The sequence below is a fragment of the Leucoraja erinacea genome, unplaced genomic scaffold (assembly GCF_028641065.1).
Source record: "Leucoraja erinacea ecotype New England unplaced genomic scaffold, Leri_hhj_1 Leri_705S, whole genome shotgun sequence".
In the NCBI taxonomy this organism is placed as follows: Eukaryota; Metazoa; Chordata; class Chondrichthyes; order Rajiformes; family Rajidae; genus Leucoraja; species Leucoraja erinaceus.
Window position 1 is genome coordinate 27,321 of NW_026576625.1, and position 19,680 is coordinate 47,000.

General features: G+C 49.1%; 1 protein-coding gene across 1 annotated transcript in view; it reads left to right on the plus strand.

Annotated features, from left to right (window-relative positions):
- Window positions 1-19,680, plus strand: part of stx5a (syntaxin 5A) — a 45,463-nt gene that overhangs the window by 6,691 nt on the left and 19,092 nt on the right. Inside the window, exons 2-4 of the mRNA XM_055631279.1 lie at window positions 14,258-14,489; window positions 17,131-17,201; window positions 18,148-18,203. Of these exons, the coding sequence (XP_055487254.1) occupies window positions 14,277-14,489; window positions 17,131-17,201; window positions 18,148-18,203 (340 nt within the window). The 5' untranslated portion in view covers window positions 14,258-14,276. The remainder of the gene's footprint in view (window positions 1-14,257; window positions 14,490-17,130; window positions 17,202-18,147; window positions 18,204-19,680) is intronic.

Below are 19,680 nucleotides of genomic sequence, written 5' to 3' on the forward strand. Positions count from 1 at the left end.
ACAGATGACGTTTTTGCGTCAGGAAACTTTTCACAGTATTAGAGTCATAAACAACGTGGAAAAGGGTTGTACGGCCCAAGTTATCCACGCCAACCAACATGCCTCATCTATACTAGTCCCACCTGCTTGGTCCATAACTCTCTAAACCTGTCCTATTCATGTCTCTGTCCAAGTGGCTCTTAAATGTTGTGATAGTAACTGCCTCAACTACCTCCTCTGGCAATAGACACAAAAAGCTGGAGTAACTCAGTGGGGCAGACGGCATCTCTGGTGAAATGGACTATGGTGACATTTTGGGTCGAGACACTTCTTCAGATAGGTCGGACCCTATTTGAGAATAATAATCATCCCAACATAGTGGGTGTCTCCTGTCAGTTAGTTATAATGTAGTTAATCTCTCCCCTTTAGTCGTTACCAAACTTCCTCTGTAACTGTAGCACCATATTCTGCACGACTTGATTGTAATCATGGCCCGTTGGTGTATCTGGTTAGCACACAAAGTCTTAAGAAGTATTCTCCAGAAGAAGGGTCTCGACCCGAAACGTCACCTATTCCTTATATCCATAGATGCTGCCTCACCCGCTGAGTTCCTCCAGCATTTTTGTCTACATTTAAAATACATTTAGACAGGCACATGGATAGGCAGGGTTTAGAGGGCCTAACATGGGCAGATGGGACTAGTGTAGATGGGGCATTTTGATTTGCATCAGCATGTTGGGCCGAGAGGCCTGTTTTCAAGTCTATCCTTACAACTCGAGTCCTAGTGACATCCTTGTGAAGCTTTTCTGAACCCATACCAACTTAATGACGTCCTACTTGTAGGTGGTCAACAAGAAATGCACACAGCTCCAAGTGTGTTCTCATCAATGACTTGTGCTATTATGTCACAACATCCTGAAGTATCGCCAGAGACAAGGCAGAGGTGCTTTGTGCAAACCTTGAGCAGCACTTGTTCAAATCAAAGATCCTATAGTGGAGAAAGATAGACCACTCCTGCTAAATGCAATGGGTGACGTGTTGTACGCAACAGAGCAGGAGAGTAAGGTGACGTGCCTCAATGACTATCGACCAGTGGCACCAACGCTGGTGGTGCTTTGAGAGGTTGATCATGGAGCAAATCAACTCCTACCTCGACAAAAACCTGGACCCACTGCAGTTCGCTTACCGCCACAACAGATCAACGGTGGCTGCTGCCTGACCTGCTGAGTTACTCCAGCATTATGGGTCTATCTTCAGTGTAAACCAGCATCTGCTAGTGTGTGTGCGGGGATGACTGGTCAGCGCCGACTCAGTGGGCCGAAGGGCCTGTTTCTGTGCTGTATCTCTAAACTAAAGTAAATATTCCATGAGTTTATGGGCAGGGTGAATATTCTATGAAATTGAAGTCATGCAATGCGGAAACAGACCCTTCGGCCCAACTAAACTAATCCAATTAGCACGCGTCACAGAGTAATTAGTTGGTAACAAAAGGGTTTGGGAGTTAAAAACATGAAAATATGTAGTTTTTTATTGCAGATAGATACTTATCATTCAGAGTTTCATCTACTAATCTTTAAGCTCGAGTGAACTTTGAATATTTCCATAATTTGAGTCATGCTTGGATAAAAAAGCACTGCGTGTTTTCTTCAAGGCAGCTCTTCAATGTCAGCTGGTTGCTATTATTGCTGAATGTGTCCACTTTGCTTGTTAGGTAGCTGTCTCTGTGAAGGAACTCTGTTAGAATCTGAGGGTCTCGACCCTAAACGTCACCCATTCCTTCTCTCCAGAGATGCTGCCTGGCCCGCTGAGTTACCCCAGGATTTTGTGTATATTTTGGGTAGCTGTCTCTTGTCTTTCAGCCAGAAGGTCAAGGGTTTGAGTCTCATTCAGGTAGTGAACATATAATCTAGGCCAGGGGTCTGTGGCAATCTTGTTCCGCATAGAGGCCAGGACACATGTCTGTGAACGGATGGCAGGCCAAATCTATCATGTGTTCACATGGATCCCGCCCCTTCAAGGAAGCCACCCGGAACACTGGCCCCTCGTTACGGGCGCTCGCCAACATGGCGTCCCTAGTTACGGGCGCTCGCCAACATGGCGTCCCTAGTTACGGGTGCTCACCAACATGGCGTCCCTAGTTACGGGCGCTCGCCAACATGGCGTCCCTAGTTACGGGCGCTCGCCAACATGGCGTCCCTAGTTACGGGCGCTCGCCAACATGGCGTCCCTAGTTACGGGTGCTCGCCAACATGGCGGACCTACGGACCATTGCTTTGGCTCTGTCCTGAAGGCGGTGGCTCAAATACTCACACTCACTCGTCCCCGGCCTATAGAGAACCCCGATCCCGACAGTGAAGCCCCGACACAGAAGGTGCGAGGCAGTGCCTGCGGCTTTGCGCAGGATGCGGTACAGCCTGAGCTCGGCGCTGCTCTTTGCAGCCGCCAGCACGGGCCTCCTTGCGTCACCTAGTCCATGCCGACCATCGATCACCCGCTCTGGGCGCTGTGTATCGGAGATGAATGAGGCCTGCGGGCCGGATGATTTCGGGTTACGGGCCGCATTCGGCCTGGGGGGGAGGGGGGTGTAGTTTGCTGACCCCTGTTCTAGGCTGAAGAGAGACACAAAATGCTGGAGTAATTCAGTGGGTCAGGCAGCATCTCCGGAGAGAAGGAATAGGTGAAGTTTCAGATCGAGACCCTTCTTCAGACCCCAAACATCACCTATCCCTTTTCTCCTGAGATGCTGCCTGACCTGCTGAGTTACTCCAGCATTATGGGTCTATCTTCAGTGTAAACCAGCATCTGCAGTTCTACACCTTTTGCACAATCTGGGCTGTAAGCCTGAGGGAGTATTAGCTTGTTGGATATGCCATCTTTTGGATGGGGCCCCTTTCTGCACTTTAAAGCTGAAGAAAGCTGGCCAATGTTCCAGCTGCCTTTCCTCAGACCAAGGCATTAATTGGGACTGTACACAGGATGGCTACACTTCAAAGTACTTACTACATTGTGAAATGCGTTGAATAACATGTGGGGGTGATGGGTTTAGTTTATGGATACAGCAGATCCCGATCTGAAACGTCATCTATCCACGGTCTGCAGAGATGCTGCCTGACCCACTGAGTTACTCCAGCACTTTGCATCCTTTTTGTAAATCAGCATCTGCAGTTCCTTGTTTTTACATAGAAACAGGCCCTTCGGCCCACCTAGTCCCGCTCGCACACTAGTCCTGTGTCATACCAGTTTCTCATTCATTCTACACATTAGGGGCAATTTTATATGGGCCAATTAACCTACAAACCCGCACATCAATCAATCAATTAATCAACCTTTATTGTCATCTTGCAAAGCAACAGTTGTACATTGCAAAATGAGAAGATGTTTCCCAGGGAATACCAGAGCATCGCACATGAAACTTAAAACATTTCACACATAATAACAATAAAAACAGTCCAGTCCCCGATGAAACAGTATAAATAGTTAAACGCAGGTAAAACAGCAACATTAAAATACAGTAAAACCAATCGTTAAAATGTCCAGGGCAGCTGATTTGAGTGGCCTGTGCCAGAGTTATTAAAGTGTCCGTGCCAGCCACAGAATCAGGTGATTGTGAGTACAGGGTGACTGTTTAGCAGCCTCACAGCCTGTGGCAGGAAGCTGTTTAGCAGTCTTGTAGTCCGGGCTTTGATGCTACGGTATCTCTTGCCTGATGGCAGGAGGGGGGGTGTGTGGAGGGGGTGCAGTTTGTCCTTAGCTATTCTCCCCACACATCTTTGGCGTGTGGGAAGAAACGCAAAAATCAGGAGGAAACCCGAGGGCGAGCATGCAAACTCCGCACAGACAGCATCCGAGGTGGGATTGAATTTGGATCTGATGCTCTACCAGCTGCACCTCTGTGCTGTCGTCTAGATTTGCATTTCCATTCAAATTTGAGATGTTGATTATGGGATTATTGCTTGGGCAAAGTTCAAAGTGCTGGAGGAACAGAGTCGGGCAGCATCTGTGCAGAGGTTGGGTTGGGACACTTCTTACAATACAATACAATACAATACAATACAATTTATTTGTCACTTGAACCTCATAGAGGCTCAAGTGAAATGTTGTTTCTGCAGTCATACACACAAGAAAAAAAAGACCCAAGACACAACACAATTTACACAGACATCCATCACAGCGCATCTCCACCTCGCTGTGATGGAAGGCAAAAAAACGTATCTCGCCCCTGCACTTCCCTCTCCCCCCGATGTCAGAGTCAGAGCCCCCGGCGGATGATAACAATTGTCCCGCGGCCATTAATGCCGCGCCGGGTGATGCAAGGCCGCGCTCCGGGGTCTTGTTGTTGGAGCCCCGGGCGGGCGCTGGCAAAGTCCCGCAGCCGTTGAGGCCCCGCCTTACATCATCTTCTGACTTTTATTTAGTCAAATGTGCAATGGTTTCTTAGCTTGGTCTGCTAAACCGGATTTCTGCGTAACTATTCACCTCCGATGCAAGATCTGTTTGCTTGGTCTTTCCTAACTGGCTGAATCCATTGGGAATGCTGACTTTGTCTGTGCTTTGAAACGCTGAAGTAAGTAAGTAAGTTTATTGGCCAAGTATTCACATACAAGGAATTTGCCTTGGTGCTCCGCCCACAAGTAGCTTCAGGGTGAGGTTACTTACAGTATTTAACCCACAGTGAAGTGGCACAGTGGCGTAGTGGTTGAGCTACTGCCTTAAAGCACCAGGGACCTGACTTTGATCCTAACTACGGGTGCTGTCTATATGGAGCTTGTACATTCTTTCCGTGACCTTCGTGGGCTTTGTCCGAGATCTTCGGTTTCCTCCCGCACTCATAGAAAATAGGTGCAGGCGTAGGCTACTCGGCCCTTCGAGCCTGCACCGCCATTCAATATGATCATGGCTGATCATCCAACTCAGTATCCCATCCCTGCTTTCTCTCCATACCCCCTGATCCCTTTAGCCACAAGCGCCACATCTAACTCCCTCTTAAATATAGCTAATGAACTGGCCTCAACTACCTTCTGTGGCAGAGAATTCCACAGATTCACCACTGTGTAAAAAATGTTTTTCTCATCTCGGTCCTAAAAGACTTCCCCCTTATCCTTAAACTGTGACCTCTTGTTCTGGACTTTCCCCTTATCTTTATACTGTGACCTCTTGTTCTGGATTTCCCCAACATCGGGAATAATCTTCCTGCATCTAGCCTGTCCAACCCCTTAAGAATTTTGTAAGTTTCTATAAGATCCCTCCTCAATCTTCTAAACTCTAGCGAGTACAAGCCGAGCCTATCCAGTCTTTCTTCATATGAAATCTCCAAAGAAAAAATGGTTTGTAGGTTATTTGGCTGGGTATAAATGTAAAATTGTGCCTACTGTGTGTGTAGGGAAGTGTTAATGTGCGGGGACTGTTGGCTGGTCTGGACTCCGTGGGACCGAAGGGCCTGTTTCAGTGCTGTGTCTCTAAAAACTAAAAAGTACTGACGCAAGAGTGTCTACAAGCACAGGGACAAATGCTTGTAAGTAGGTGTATGGGGATGTGCAGAGAATAGGCTGATTGGGGCTTAATCTGTCAGTCAGTGTAGAAAAATAGAGAAACGCTGTACCATTTGTATTCTGCAACAGCAAGCAATCCCAGGCGCAGACACCCCTTGTCTGGCAGCTGCCAGGAAAGTGACGCATTGTTCCCTCAAGTCAAGAAGACCAGAGGAAGTGAAATCTACACAAAATGTTTGCATCTCATCCCTGTTTTCCCCGTACTTTGCTAAATTGTTTTATCAGTTTGAGTTTGGTAAATACAGCGCGGAAACAGGCCCTTCGGCCCACCGAGCCCGCGCTGACCAGCGATCCCTGCACACTAACGCTATCCTACACACCAGGGACAATTTACATTTGCACTAAGACAATTAACCTACAAACCTTGTACGCTTTTGGAGTGTGGGAGGAAACCGAAGATCTCGGAGAAAACCCACGCAGGTCATGGGGAGAACGTGTAAACTGCGTAAAGACAGCGCCCGTAGTCGGGATCGAACCCGGCTCTCTGGCACTGTGAGGCAGCAACTCTACCACTATGCCACACAATCAGTCGACCCATGGACAAGAGGAAAGGGAGTGTGTCATTTAATCTTGAAGCCCTTCCTTTAAGACCCCGTCATTCTGTTGGGTTAAATCACAGTGAATTCTGACAGTGGCATGGTGTGGTAGAGTCGGTGTATCTCAGCGCCAGAGGTCCGGGTTCGCTCCTGACCTCGGGTGCTATCTGTTTTATGTGTGTGTGTGTTCTACCTGTGACAATGTGGGCTTCCTCTGGCAAAAACAGGAAAGTAGACTATTATCTAAATGGTGGCCGACTAGGAAAAGGGGAGATGCAGCGAGACCTGGGTGTCATGGTACACCAGTCATTGAAGGTAGGCATGCAGGTGCAGCGTGAAGAAAGCGAATGGTATGTTAGCTTTCATAGCAAAAGGATTTGAGTATAGGAGCAGGGAGATTCTACTGCAGTTGTACAGGGTCTTGGTGAGACCACACCTGGAGTATTGCGTACAGTTTTGGTCTCCAAATCTGAGGAAGGACATTCTTGCCATAGAGGGAGTGCAGAGAAGGTTCACCAGACTGATTCCTGGGATGTCAGGACTGTCTTATGAAGAAAGAGTGGATAGACTTGGTTTATACTCTCTGGAATTTAGGAGACTGAGAGGGGATTTTATAGAAACTTACAAAATTCTTAAGGGGTTGGACAGGCTAGATGCAGGAAGATTGCTCCCGATGTTGGGGAAGTCCAGGACAAGGGGTCACAGCTTAAGGATAAGGGGGAAATCCTTTAAAACCGAGATGAGAAGAACTTTTTTCACACAGAGAGTGGTGAATCTCTGGGACTCTCTGCCGCAGAGGGTAGTCGAGGCCAGTTCATTGGCTATATTTAAGAGGGAGTTAGATGTGGCTCTTGTGGCTAAGGGGATCAGAGGGTATGGAGAGAAGGCAGGTACGGGATACTGAGTTGGATGATCAGCCATGATCATATTGAATGGCGGTGCAGGCTAGAAGGGCCGAATGGCCTACTCCTGCACCTATTTTCTATGTTTCTATGTTTTTCCTCTGGGTGCTCCGGGCTCCTCCTACATCCCAAAGACATGCGGGTTTGTAGGATCATTGGGCCTCTGTCAAATTGCCCCTAATGTGTACGCAGTGGGATATCATAGAACTAGAGTCGATTGGTAGACAAAAATGCTGGAGAAACTCAGCGGGTGAGGCAGCATCTATGGAGCGAAGGAATAGGTGACGCTTCGGGTTGAGACCCTTCTTCAGACTGATGTGGGGGTGGAGGGGGGGGGGGGGCGGGAAGAAAGGAAGAGGTGGTGGCAGTGGGCTGTGGGAGAGCTGGGAAGGGGAGGGGAAGGAGGGAGAAAGCAGGGACTACCTGAAATTGGAGAAGTCAATGTTCATACCGCTGGGGTGTAAACTGCCCAAGCGAAATATGAGGTGCTGCTCCTCCAATTTGTGGTGGGACTCACTCTGGCCATGGAGGAGGCCCAGGACAGAAAGGTCAGATTGGGAATGGGAGGGGGAGTTGAAGTGCTGAGCCACCGGGAGATCAGGTTGGTTAATGCGAACTGTGCGGAGGTGTTGGGCGAAGCGATTGATAGAGTTGATGGGTGATCAACGTGGACCCAGTGGGCTAAAGAACCAGTTTGCATGCGGTATCTCTCCATAGATTCTCATATTTTGGCACAACTGTTCTGATATCTTTAGCTTGGCTCTAATCGCAAGCTCTGCCACACTGGTCGGGACTTTCCCACTAGAGGAAATGGATTTCTCGAGTGACTACCTCAAATATGCAAGCATCTCGAACACAGCAACAGCTCTCCTTTGTATGAAGAGTAGTGGAGGTGTGGGGTGGCGCTGCTGCCTCAGAGCGACAGAGACCCAGGTTCGATCCTGACCACGGGTGCTGTCTGTACGGAGTTTGTACCTTCCACCCGTGACCACATGGATTTTCTCCCACAGGTTAATCGGCTTCGATACAAATTGTAAATTGTCCCTAATGTGTGGGATAGTGTTAGCGTACGGGGTGATCGCTGATCGGTGAGGACTCGGTGGGCCGAAGGGTCTATCTCCGCGCTGAAGGGCTGTTTCTGTGCTGTATCTTGTCTAAACTCCAAATGAAATCAGATCATAAACAGGAATGGGGATAAAAACATTGGAATAAAAAGACTAAACGCATTGCAATGAATTGACAGAGAAACAGATAAAAGATACTAGTTCCTTCAAAAGGTTAGCTTGGTCAGTATAGCATCTGCTGCTCCTCATGTTTAACACACATTGTCACCACCTTGCTTTCTGGATTGCTGGATTACGTATAGGAAGGAACTGCAGAATTTAGTTTACACCGAAGATAGCCACAGACGGCTAATGTAACTCAGCGGGACAGGTAGCATCTCTGGAGAGAAGGAAAGGGTGACGTTTTGGGTCTCAGTCTGAAGACGGGTCTCGATCCGAAACGTCCCATTCCTTCTCTCCTGAGATGCTGCCTGACCCGCTGAGTTACTCCAGCTTTTTGTGTCTATCTTTGGATTACATGGTGCTTTCACCCTGTTTGTTTCGCTACTTTGACATGTTCTTCTAAACTAGTTGTCTCTTGTTAAGATGAATTGTGTCTTTGACATTGCTGATAAGTTTGCATTCTGTGGCAGGGCTTGTGGAACAGTTTTCAGTGCGACTATACATTTTCCATAAGGCAGTCGTCGTCCCGTAACCCCCCCCCCCCGCCATTAGGTCAGGTCAGAGGGAGTTCCCCCAGCCACGTGTACCATGTAATCCCGTGCTACCTACTCCATGGTCGGATAGTCGGCGACTAAACTGTCTCCCCCACCTGGTTTGCCAGGTGAGGAGGGGGCTGTGGACCCCCAGCATGACCAAAAACAAGACCTGTCAAAGGGCGGATGTGCTCCTAGCGAGCCACACTTCAGTAGCAGTTGCGATCACTGTCGTACATAGCACTGATGTTTACGATGATGATGATGACGACTCTCTCCTCCACTCCCCACACACTGAGGGATAATTAACCTGCAATCCCGCACGTCTTTGGGATGTGGGAGGAGACCGGAACACCCGGAGGAAAGCCCACCACCCACGGGGGGGGGGGGGGGGGGGGGGGGGGAGAACGTGCAAACTCCACACAGACAGAAGCACAGGATCGAGGCTGGTTCTCTGGCACTGCGGGGCAGTGGCTCTACCAGCTTTGCCACTGTGCCGACCACTTTCACATCTTTCTGCAATGACAGATTCACAAAGCACTTGTCATTCAGAGACCTGCTTTAATCAGAAAAACCTTGAAATGATACTTTTATGGTGGTGTCAGCTGGGCAGAGATAGGATTTTTTTTTTGTGTGATGCATGTTGGGAGAACAATACCAAAGGAACTTTGTAGCTGATTTCCTGGTTTGAGTATCCCGTAAAACATGGAACTGTATCGGTTAAAGGATTAATCCCAGTTGGACTGATTGGCAGTGACGTATTTGTAGTGCACCTTCCATTATTCATCTTAGAGGCTCAAGAGTCCCATTCCAGGTTTGTTCCCATTCTATGTCCTGGCATTATGTGCATTCGGGTAAATTCCATTCACTTTGTACAAATTCTGTTTGTCCTTGACGCCAAATTGCTGGATTCTATAAACATAAACTACCCGAGGAACTTGTGTAGGAATGAACTTGGCAAGCATCTTGTCCGGAAATATTACCATCTGGTTTGGGAATTGCTCTGCCCAGGACAAGAAGGCTCTGCAGAGAGTAGTGCGTTCGGCCGAAAGCACTATGGGAACTTCACTCGCCCCCCTGCAGGAACTATACATCAGGAGGTGCAACTCCAGGGCCTATAAAATCATGGGAGACCCCTTCCACCCCTGCAACGGACTGTTCCAGCTGCTACGGTCAGGCAAACGCCTCTGTTCCCATGCTGTGAGAACGGAGAGGTTGAGAGGCATTTCTTCCCAGAGGCCATTCGGACTGTAAACTCCTATCTCACCAGGGACTAACTTTACTGAACCTTTGTCCTTCTGCCCACAATATTTAATATGTAAAAGAATATGTGATTGTGTTTGTAGTTTGTTTGGTTGTTTGTCTTTTTGCACAAAGACCGCGAGCATTGCCACTTTTCATTTCACTGCACATCTCGTATGTGTATGTGACCAATAAACTTGACGACTTGAACTGCGATGCTGGTTTAAGTCGAAGAAAGACACAAAATGCTGGAGTAACTCAGCGGGACAGGCAGCATCTCTGGAGAGAAGGAATGGGCGACGTTTCGGGTCGAGACCCTTCTCCACCCGAAATGTCACCCGTTCCTTCTCTCCAGAGATGCTGCCTGTCCCGCTGAGTTACTCCACCATTTTATGTCTACGCAAGGAACTTGGCAGGGTGGCAAGGCGGTAGAATTGCTGCATCACAGCATCAGAGATGCGGGTTCGATCCCGACTACGGGTGCTGTCTGTATGGAGTTTGTACGTGCTCCCCGTGACCTGCGTGGGTTTATCTACGAAATCTTCGGTTTCCTCCCACACTCCAAAGACATGGGTTAATTGGCTTCGGTAAAATTGTAAATGATCCCTAATGTGTGTGGAATAGTGTTAGTGTGCGGAGATCGCTGGTTGGCGCGGACTTGGTGGGCCGAAGGGCCTGTTTCCACGCTGTATCTCTAAACTAAACTAAGGTCAGGCAGCATCTGTTGATGGAATGAACAGACAATGTTTCAGGTCGGGACTTTCTTCATACTCAGTGTGGCCTCTGTGTTGTGCTGAATATACTAATTGTTTTAGTTGAAGAGTTTAATTAATGATTCTAGTGCAGGATTGGGCTATCCAGCATCTATCAGTTACTAAGATCATCGACAATCTTTCACCTATGTGCCATTATCCGGCCCCAACTTCACATCCCTGATTCCCATCAAAGCATAAAATTCCGTATTCCTTGACACAGCAGATGAGCCTCTTGGACAGAAAATTCCCACCGTCCCCTATCCTTGGAGGGAAGAAATACTTTTCTCCCCTTCCCATTCCCACACTGACCTTTCTGTCCTGGGCCTCCTCCACTGACAGAGTGAGGCCCACTGCAAATTGGAGGAACAGCACCTCATATTTCGCTTGGGCAGCTCACACCCCAGCGGTATGAACATTGACGTCTCTAACGTCAAGTAGCCCTTGCTTTCCCTCTCTCTCCGTCCCCTCCCCCGCCCAGTTCGTTGTACCAGTTTCACTGTTGTCCTGTTGGGTTTCACTGCCTGTGTAACCTTCTCCACAGCCAACAGATTCAGATTCAGATTCAATTTTAATTGTCATTGTCAGTGTACAGTACAGAGACAACGAAATGCATTTAGCATCTCCCTTGAAGAGCGACATAGCAAACGATTTGAATAAAATAATAATAAGTGTCCGGGGGGGGGGGGGGGGGGGGGGGGATTGCCAGTCACCGAGGTACGTTGTTGAGTAGAGTGACAGCCGCCGGGAAAAAGCTGTTCCTCGACCTGCTGGTTCGGCAACGGAGAGACCTGTAGCGCCTCCCGGATGGTAGGAGGGTAAACAGTCCATGGTTGGGGTGAGAGCAGTCCTTGGCGATGCTGAGCGCCCTCCGCAGACAGCGCTTGCTTTGGACAGACTCAATGGAGGGGAGCGAGGAACCGGTGATGCGTTGGGCAATTTTCACCACCCTCTGCAATGCCTTCCGGTCGTAGACAGAGCAGTTGCCATACCATACTGTGATGCAGTTGGTAAGGATGCTCTCGATGGTGCAGCGGTAGAAGTTCACCAGGATCTGACGAGGCCATTGGTCACAACGGACCATTGTGGGCTCCACCTTGCCTTGATTACCGTGGCTCATTCGAGACCCTTCTTCAGACTGAGAGTGAGGGGAAAGGGAAAGGAGAGATACAGAAGGTGCAAAGGACAAATGATGAAAGATAAGTTGCGGGTCAGACATCCATTTTCTCCAGAGATGCTGCCTGACCCGCTGAGTTACTCCAGGTTTTTGCATCTATCTAGGGTAATCTCGGACACGTTCAAATGTATCCCATTATCCCCAAGGAAATAGACGAGGAAATTTCAGAAACTTAAAGTCAAAACTTTAAAATAAATTATTACAATTAAAATTAAAATAAATCAGAAAATTACTGGGGGGGGGGGGGATTAAAATAAAACCAGTCGAGGAGATTCAAGAGTGTTTTATTGTGATATTTCCCGGATAGGAACTATGCAATCCTTGCAGCAGCAATACAGATAACAACATAACAGATACATGAACATAGACACAAAATGCTGGAGTAACTCAGCGGGTCAGGCATCAGCTCTGGAGCAAAGAAATAGGTGGCGTTTCGGGTCAAGACCCATCTTAAGTAAACATAGTATTCTGTAACCATCTGTACCAGAGGGTTGTGAATCTGTGGAATTATCTGCCACAGAAGGCAGTGGAGGCCAATTCACTGGATGTTTTCAAGAGAGTCAGATTTAGCTCTTGGGGCTAAGGGATATGGGAGAAAGCCGGAACGGGATACTGATTGGGGATGATCAGCCATGATCATATTGAATGGCAGTGCTGGCTCGAAGGGCTGAATGGCCTACTCATGCACCTATTGTCTATTGTCTAAGAGGACAGTGGGCCAGTGGGACTAGTGTGGATGGGCCATGTTGGTCAGTATTGGTCAATTTTGGCCGAAGGGCCTGTTTCCACGCTGTATGACTGCAATTTATCCAGTCCCCAAAACCAGATACTTTGGCATCAAATTAAACTAAATGAAAACTAATTGTGACTCGAAGGGCTGAATGGCTTACTCCTGTACCTATTTTCTATGTTTCCATCTCGAAGTCACAGGGAGAATGTACAATTCCGTACAGACAGTACCCGTAGACGGGATATAATATTGAATGTTCTCGCTCTTCTTGAAGAACGGTCCTCACGTCCCGTGTCCCTCATCGCAAGTACCATTCTCAGACCTTGGTATTCTCTCTCAGTTTAGTTGCCCACATCTAAGCAGCAATAGCCCACCTTAGGCCATGGTCACGTATATCCACTATGTAACAATGAAAGTGGAGTTAGACACAGAATGCTGGAGTAACTCAGCGGGACAGGCAGCACCTCTGGGGAGAAGGAATGGGTGACGTTTCGGCTCGAGACCCTTTCTTCGAGCACAATTAAATTGCGAACAGTTTCTGGGCCCCAGATCTGAGGAAGGATATGCTGGCCTCTGCTCCAGAGGAGGTTTGTGAGAATGATCCCGGGAATGAGTGGGTTAACGTATGATGAGTGTTTGACACCACTGGGCCTTTACTCGCTGGAGTTTAGAAGAATGAGGGGGGGCTCATTAGAAACTTAATTTACCAAATAATGAAAGGCCTGGATAGAGTGGACATGGAGAGGATGTTTCCACTAGTGGGAGTCAGAACTTATGAATACAGCATTGAAACGGGCCGTTTTCCTCCTACATTTGCAAAAATGTATTGGCCTGTTTGCACACTGTGTGACTCGGGGTTGGACTAGTGTCGATGGGGCATGTTGGCCGGTGTGGGCAAGTTGGGCTGATGAGCCTGTTTGCACACTGTGTGACTCGGGGTTGGACTAGTGTAGATGGGGCATGTTGGCCGGTGTGGGCAAGTTGGGCTGATGAGCCTGTTTGCACACTGTGTGACTCGGGGTTGGACTAGTGTAGATGGGGCATGTTGGCCGGTGTGGGCAAGTTGGGCTGATGAGCCTGTTTGCACACTGTGTGACTCGGGGTTGGACTAGTGTAGATGGGGCATGTTGGCCAGTGTGGGCAAGTTGGGCTGATGAGCCTGTTTGCACACTGTGTGACTCTGGGTTGGACTAGTGTAGATGGGGCATGTTGGCCGGTGTGGGCAAGTTGGGCTGATGAGCCTGTTTGCACACTGTGTGACTCGGGGTTGGACTAGTGTAGATGGGGCATGTTGGCCAGTGTGGGCAAGTTGGGCTGATGAGCCTGTTTGCACACTGTGTGACTCTGGGTTGGACTAGTGTAGATGGGGCATGTTGGCCGGTGTGGGCACGTTGGGCTGATGGCTCTGTTTGCACACTGTGTGACTCAGGGTTGGACTAGTGTAGATGGGGCATGTTGGCCGGTGTGGGCAAGTTGGGCTGATGAGCCTGTTTCCACACTGTGTGACTCGGGGTTGGACTAGTGTCGATGGGGCATGTTGGCCGGTGTGGGCAAGTTGGGCTGATGGGCTCTGTTTGCACACTGTGTGACTCTGGCTCTAACCCGTGTTCTGGTTCTCTTCTCACTTGCAGGCAGAGGTTATGAGCCTCGATGAATACACGAAGACGGCACGGTCCCTCCAGTACTGAGCAGGGAGTGTACCTCGGGCCGACACAGACTCAAGTACTCTCCTCCTCCTCCTCCCTCCCTGCACTCTCTGCCTCTTCCGCCCCCCCAACGCTTACCTTCAAGGACGACATCATGTCTTGCCGCGACCGCACGCAGGAGTTCTTCGCTGCCTGCAAGTCCATGCAGAACAGACAGGTGAGCATTCGGCTGCTTCTGGTGGGAACGTACGATGGCGGGAGGTGAGGTGGGGCTAAAGAGAGGGGCTTCTACTTTGTGGAGGGAAGGGTTTAAAGTGTGTGGGGCTTGTACTCGCTAGAATTTAGAAGATTGAGGGGGGATCTTATAGAAACGTACAAAATTCTTACGGGCTAGATGCAGGAAGATTATTCCCGCTGTGGGGGAAGTCCAGAACAAGGGGTCACACAGTTTAAGGATAAGGGGGAAGTCTTTTAGGACCGAGATGAGAAAATCATTTTTTACACAGAGAGAGTGGTGAATCTGTGGAATTCTCTGCCACAGAAGGTAGTTGAGGCCACAGTTCATTGGCTATATTTAAGAGGGAGTTAGATGTGGCCCTTGTGGCTGAAGGGATCAGGGGGTATGGAGAGAAGGCAGGGATGGGATACTGAGTTGGGTGATCATATCGAATGGCGGTGCAGGCTCGAAGGGCCAAATGGCCTCTACTCCTGCACCTATTGTCTATGTTTCTAAATGGTGGAGGTGCTTGGCCAAGAATGCTTTCACTCAATTAATGTCACACAGAGATACAGTGGAAACAGGCCCTTCGGCCCAGCTTGCCCGCACCGGCCCACATGTCCCATCTACAATAGTCCCACCTGCCTGCGTTTGGCCCATATCCCTCCAACTAGTTCCATCTCTGTACCTGTCTAATTGCTTCTTAAACGTTGGGATAGTCCCTGCCTCGACTACCTCCTCTGGCAAAATGTGTGTAGGAAAGAACTGCAGGTGCTGGTTTCAATCGAAGATAGACACAAAATGCTGGAGTAACTCAGCGGGACAGGCAGCACCTCTGGAGGGAAGGAATGGGCGACGTTTCTGGTCGAGACCCTTCTTCACACTGAGTCGGAGGGGGGGGAGAGATACATAGATAAGGAAGTGTGAGGTGTGAAAACAGTTCAATGGGAATGGAGATCAAGGAAAATGTGGAGATTGAGAAGTCTGAAGAAGGGTCTCGACCCAAAACGTTACCCATTCTTTCTCTCCAGAGATGCTGCCTGTCCCGCTGAGTTGCTCCAGCATTTTGTGTCCACCTCCTCTGGCAGCTCGTTCCATATCTCCACCACCCTTTGTGTGAAACGGTTACCCCTCAGATTCTTCTTATTAGTCTCGGACTGATAATGTGCACTTGGGCCCACTGTTAATGCGATCCCTTGCACAAGATGCACAAGATCGTAGAGCAGAGAAGAGCCCGGCACAGGAGCGGGCCCTTTGGCCCATGATGTCCATGTGAAACATATCCGTCCATTCCCTGCATATTCATGTACCGATCTAAAAGCCTCTGAAATGCCACTGTCCTATCTGCCTCCACCACCACCCCCCCTGGCAGCGCGTTCCAGGCACCCACCACAGACGGGGCATTAAAAAACTTGCCCTTCGGATCACCTTTTCCCCCTCATCTTAAACCTATGTCATTCTCCTACTCTGGGCAAAAGGCTCTGGGTCCTCCTGGGTGAAATACCCTCTCTATTCACTATAGACAATAGGTGCAGGAGTAGTCCATCCGGCACTTCGAGCCAGCACCGCCATTCAATGTGATCATGGCTGATCATCCCCAATCAGTACCCCGTTCATGCCTTCTCCCCATATCCCCTGCCTCCTTTATCTTTAAGAGCCCCGTCTAGCTCTCTCTCTTGAAACAATCCAGAGAGCCGGCCTCCACCAGGCAGAGAATTCCACAGACTCACCACTCTCTGTGTAAAAAAAGTGTTTCCTCATCTCCTTTCTAAATGGTTTACCCCTTATTCTTAAACTGTGTGTGGCCCCTGGTGCTGGACTTCCCCCAACATCGGGAACATGTTACCTGCCTCTAGCCCCTTGATAATCTTATATGTTTCAATAAGAACTCCTCTCATCCTTCTAAACTCCAGAGTGTACAAGCCCCTCATGATTTTATGCACTAAGGATTGAAAGATGCAGCACGGAAACAGGCCCTTCGACCCACCAAGTCCAGGCTGACCATCGATCACCCATTCACACACGAGTTCTATGCTATCCCACTTTCTCATTCACTCCCTGCACAGTCGGGGCGATTTACAGAGGGTCGACTAACCTATAGTTAATTAACCCAAACGTCTTCAAATCCAGTGTTAAAACACATTTGTACTCCCTGGCTTTTGACCATGCCTGAGGCTTTGCTTCTGTTTGTGGTGTTTTTGATGTTTCTTTATTTCACATGTCTTTTCCTACTATTTCTTTTGATTGTTATTTTTGGTGTGTGTTAACTTTTTTGTCAATGATTAGTGATGTACAGCACTTTGTTGCAGCTATCTTTGTTTTTAAAGTGCTCTATAAATAAATTTATTATTATTATTATTATTTATTATTATGTGGGAGAAGATTGGACGAAACCCTCACGGCCACAGGGAGAACGTGCAAATTCCGCACGCACGCGCGCATGCACACGCACAGCACCCGAGGTCAGGATTGAACCCGTGTCTCTAGCGCTGTGAGGCAGCGCCTCCACCCGCTGTACCACCTCAAAGAGTTCTCTGCCGTTTAGAAATGTATTGGGAGGGAATTTGATGAAGGCGCCACGGAGAAGAGGGGGAGGGATTGCCAGCGATGTTTCTTAATGCCGCCCTTCTTTCACTTTCAGAATGGATTACAGGTGAACAAGCCTCACCTGAACACCATGCGGCAACAGAGCGAATTCACAATCATGGCCAAGTGAGTATTGTCACCCCTGGGTTATGTCAGACAGGGATTAAAGTGTTTGGCAACCGGGAGATCACGTGGGTCAAGGCCTTCTGTGCAAAGGTGTTCAGCGAAAGGATCACTCAGTCCACCTTGACCTGCGTGGTTGCCAAAAACTTCCCATTCCCACATCGACCTTTCCGTCCTGGGCCTCCTCCACTGTCAGAGTGAGGCCCAACACAAATTGGAGGAACAGCGCCTCATATTTCGCTCGGGAAGCTCACACCCCAGCGGTATGAACATTGACTTCTCTAACTTCAAGTAGCCCTTGCTTTCCCTCTCTCTCCATCCCCTCCCCCTTCCCAGTTCGTTGTACCGGTTTCACTGCCTGTGTAACCTTCTCCACAGCCAACAACGGACCATTGTGGGCTCCACCTTGCCTTGATCCTCGTGGCTTTTTGCATATCTTTCATTCATTTGTCCTTTGCACCTTCTGTATCTCTCGTTTCCAGCTGGAGAAACTTAGCGGGTGAGGCAGCATCTATGGAGCGAAGGAAATAGGCGACGTTTCGGGTCGAGACCCTTCTTCAGACTGATGTGGGGGGGGGAAGAAGAAAGGAAGATGCGGAGAAAGCGGGCTGTGGGAGAGCTGGGAAGGGGAGGGGAAAGAGGGAGAAAGCAGGGACTACCTGAAATTGGAGAAGTCAATGTTCATACCGCTGGGGTGTAAACTACCCAAGCAAAATATGAGGTGCTGCTCCAGTGAGTCAGTTCTGGGGGAAATGAATAGGTGACGTTTCGGGTCGAGACCCTTCTTCAGGCTGAGAGTCTCGACCTGAATCATCACCTCTCCGTGTTCTCCAGAGATACTGCCCGACCCGCAGAGTTACACCAGCACTTTGTGGCTTCTTACTGAAACTCTTGCGTTTTCGTGCAGCTGAATAAATGTGTTGTCATGAAATTTTGTGTTTCTTTGCAGGCGAATTGGAAAAGATTTGAGTAATACGTTCTCCAAACTGGAAAAGCTGACCATATGTAAGTGTTGGCACTGAGGGCCATACTCACTTCAGGTTCAGATTAATTATTGTGACTTGCACTGAGGTACCGTGAAAAGCAGAGTCATGCAAGATAAACCACTCCTGCTAAATGCAATGGGCTGACGTGTAGTACGCAACGGAGCGGAACGTGGGCCTTTTTTTCATCCATTTTAGTAACCGGACCCGACCCGACTCGCAGTGTAATCAACATTACGGGGGGAACAGTTTGTGTTAATAAATTATAATTCTGAAAATGAGGAGAAGATTTTTACCAAATAACTTTTATTTTTACGAGGATGTTTCCGTAACCGGCTTCCGTCTCCGCTCTATTATCCTACGGGATCTTTGGTGCGGAGACGGAAGCTGGTTACGGAAATGGGGCTGAAAATGACCCATGAATCTGCCCGTGACCGTTCTACGTCTTTTTGGTCGAGTGGACTATCTTGCTCGCTGTAGGATTATTGGTGCTTGCTATCCAAACAGATCAGATAATACAGAGCTGCCAAGTAGTACGGATTTTCCATATTTTGTACGGAAATGCGATCAGAAGTACGGATTTGCGTTGTAAAATACTGATTTTTTAAAATCAGCCCAACTTCCTGTTTTATCATCAGTCTGAAGAAGGGTTTCGGCCTGAAACGTCGCCTATTACCATCGCTCCATAGATGCTGCCTCACCCATTGAGTTTCTCCAGCATTTGTACCTTCCTGTTTCAGCTTGCTGCTTAAAAAATGCAAGGATATAAAAAGTCATACAGGTGCACAACCTTTTATCAGTGTTCCGGAAACCGAAAAACTACGAAAACCGGCCATTTTTTCAGGATGTCGCCTGCACACCAAAGCTCGCGTTTGGCGCCAAACTTGACCCGAAACGACCCATGGTCAACCCAGGTCTGTACTACTGTAGCGGCTGCCTCCTCCCCGGAGACCGGGGAGACACTTAAACATCTGTAAATCATTGCTTAAATGTTAGTCAGTTAGTTTGGAGGGCTTTTATGTGAAGGGGGGGGGGTGAAGGGGTAAACTTTAATTCTTAGTCCCCTACCTGGTCGGAGAGACGGGGAGCATTCAATGCCTTACCGGGTCGCTGTGCAATAAGCTCCGCAACGCTGTGGCCACCAACTCCCAGCTGGGGCTGCGGGCGTCCGGCCGCGGGCGGCGCCGGTTGTAACTCCGACCCCGGCAACTCTACCCCTGGCTGCGAGGCGCTCCAAATCCACCGCCGCCCGCGTCCGGACGCCCGCAGCCCCAGCTCCGCGAATGTTGGGAGTCGGCGGGGTCGCAGCGCTGGGATACCAGCGGGAAGCGGGCAATGCCTTACCGGGTCGCTGTGCGGTAAGCTCCGGAGCACTGTGGCCGCCGACTCCCAACATTCTCGGAGCTGGGACGTCCGGCCGCGGCAGCGCTGGATTTGGAGCGCCTCGCAGCCAGGGGTAGAGTTGCCGGGGTCGGAGCTACAACCGGCGCCGCCCACGG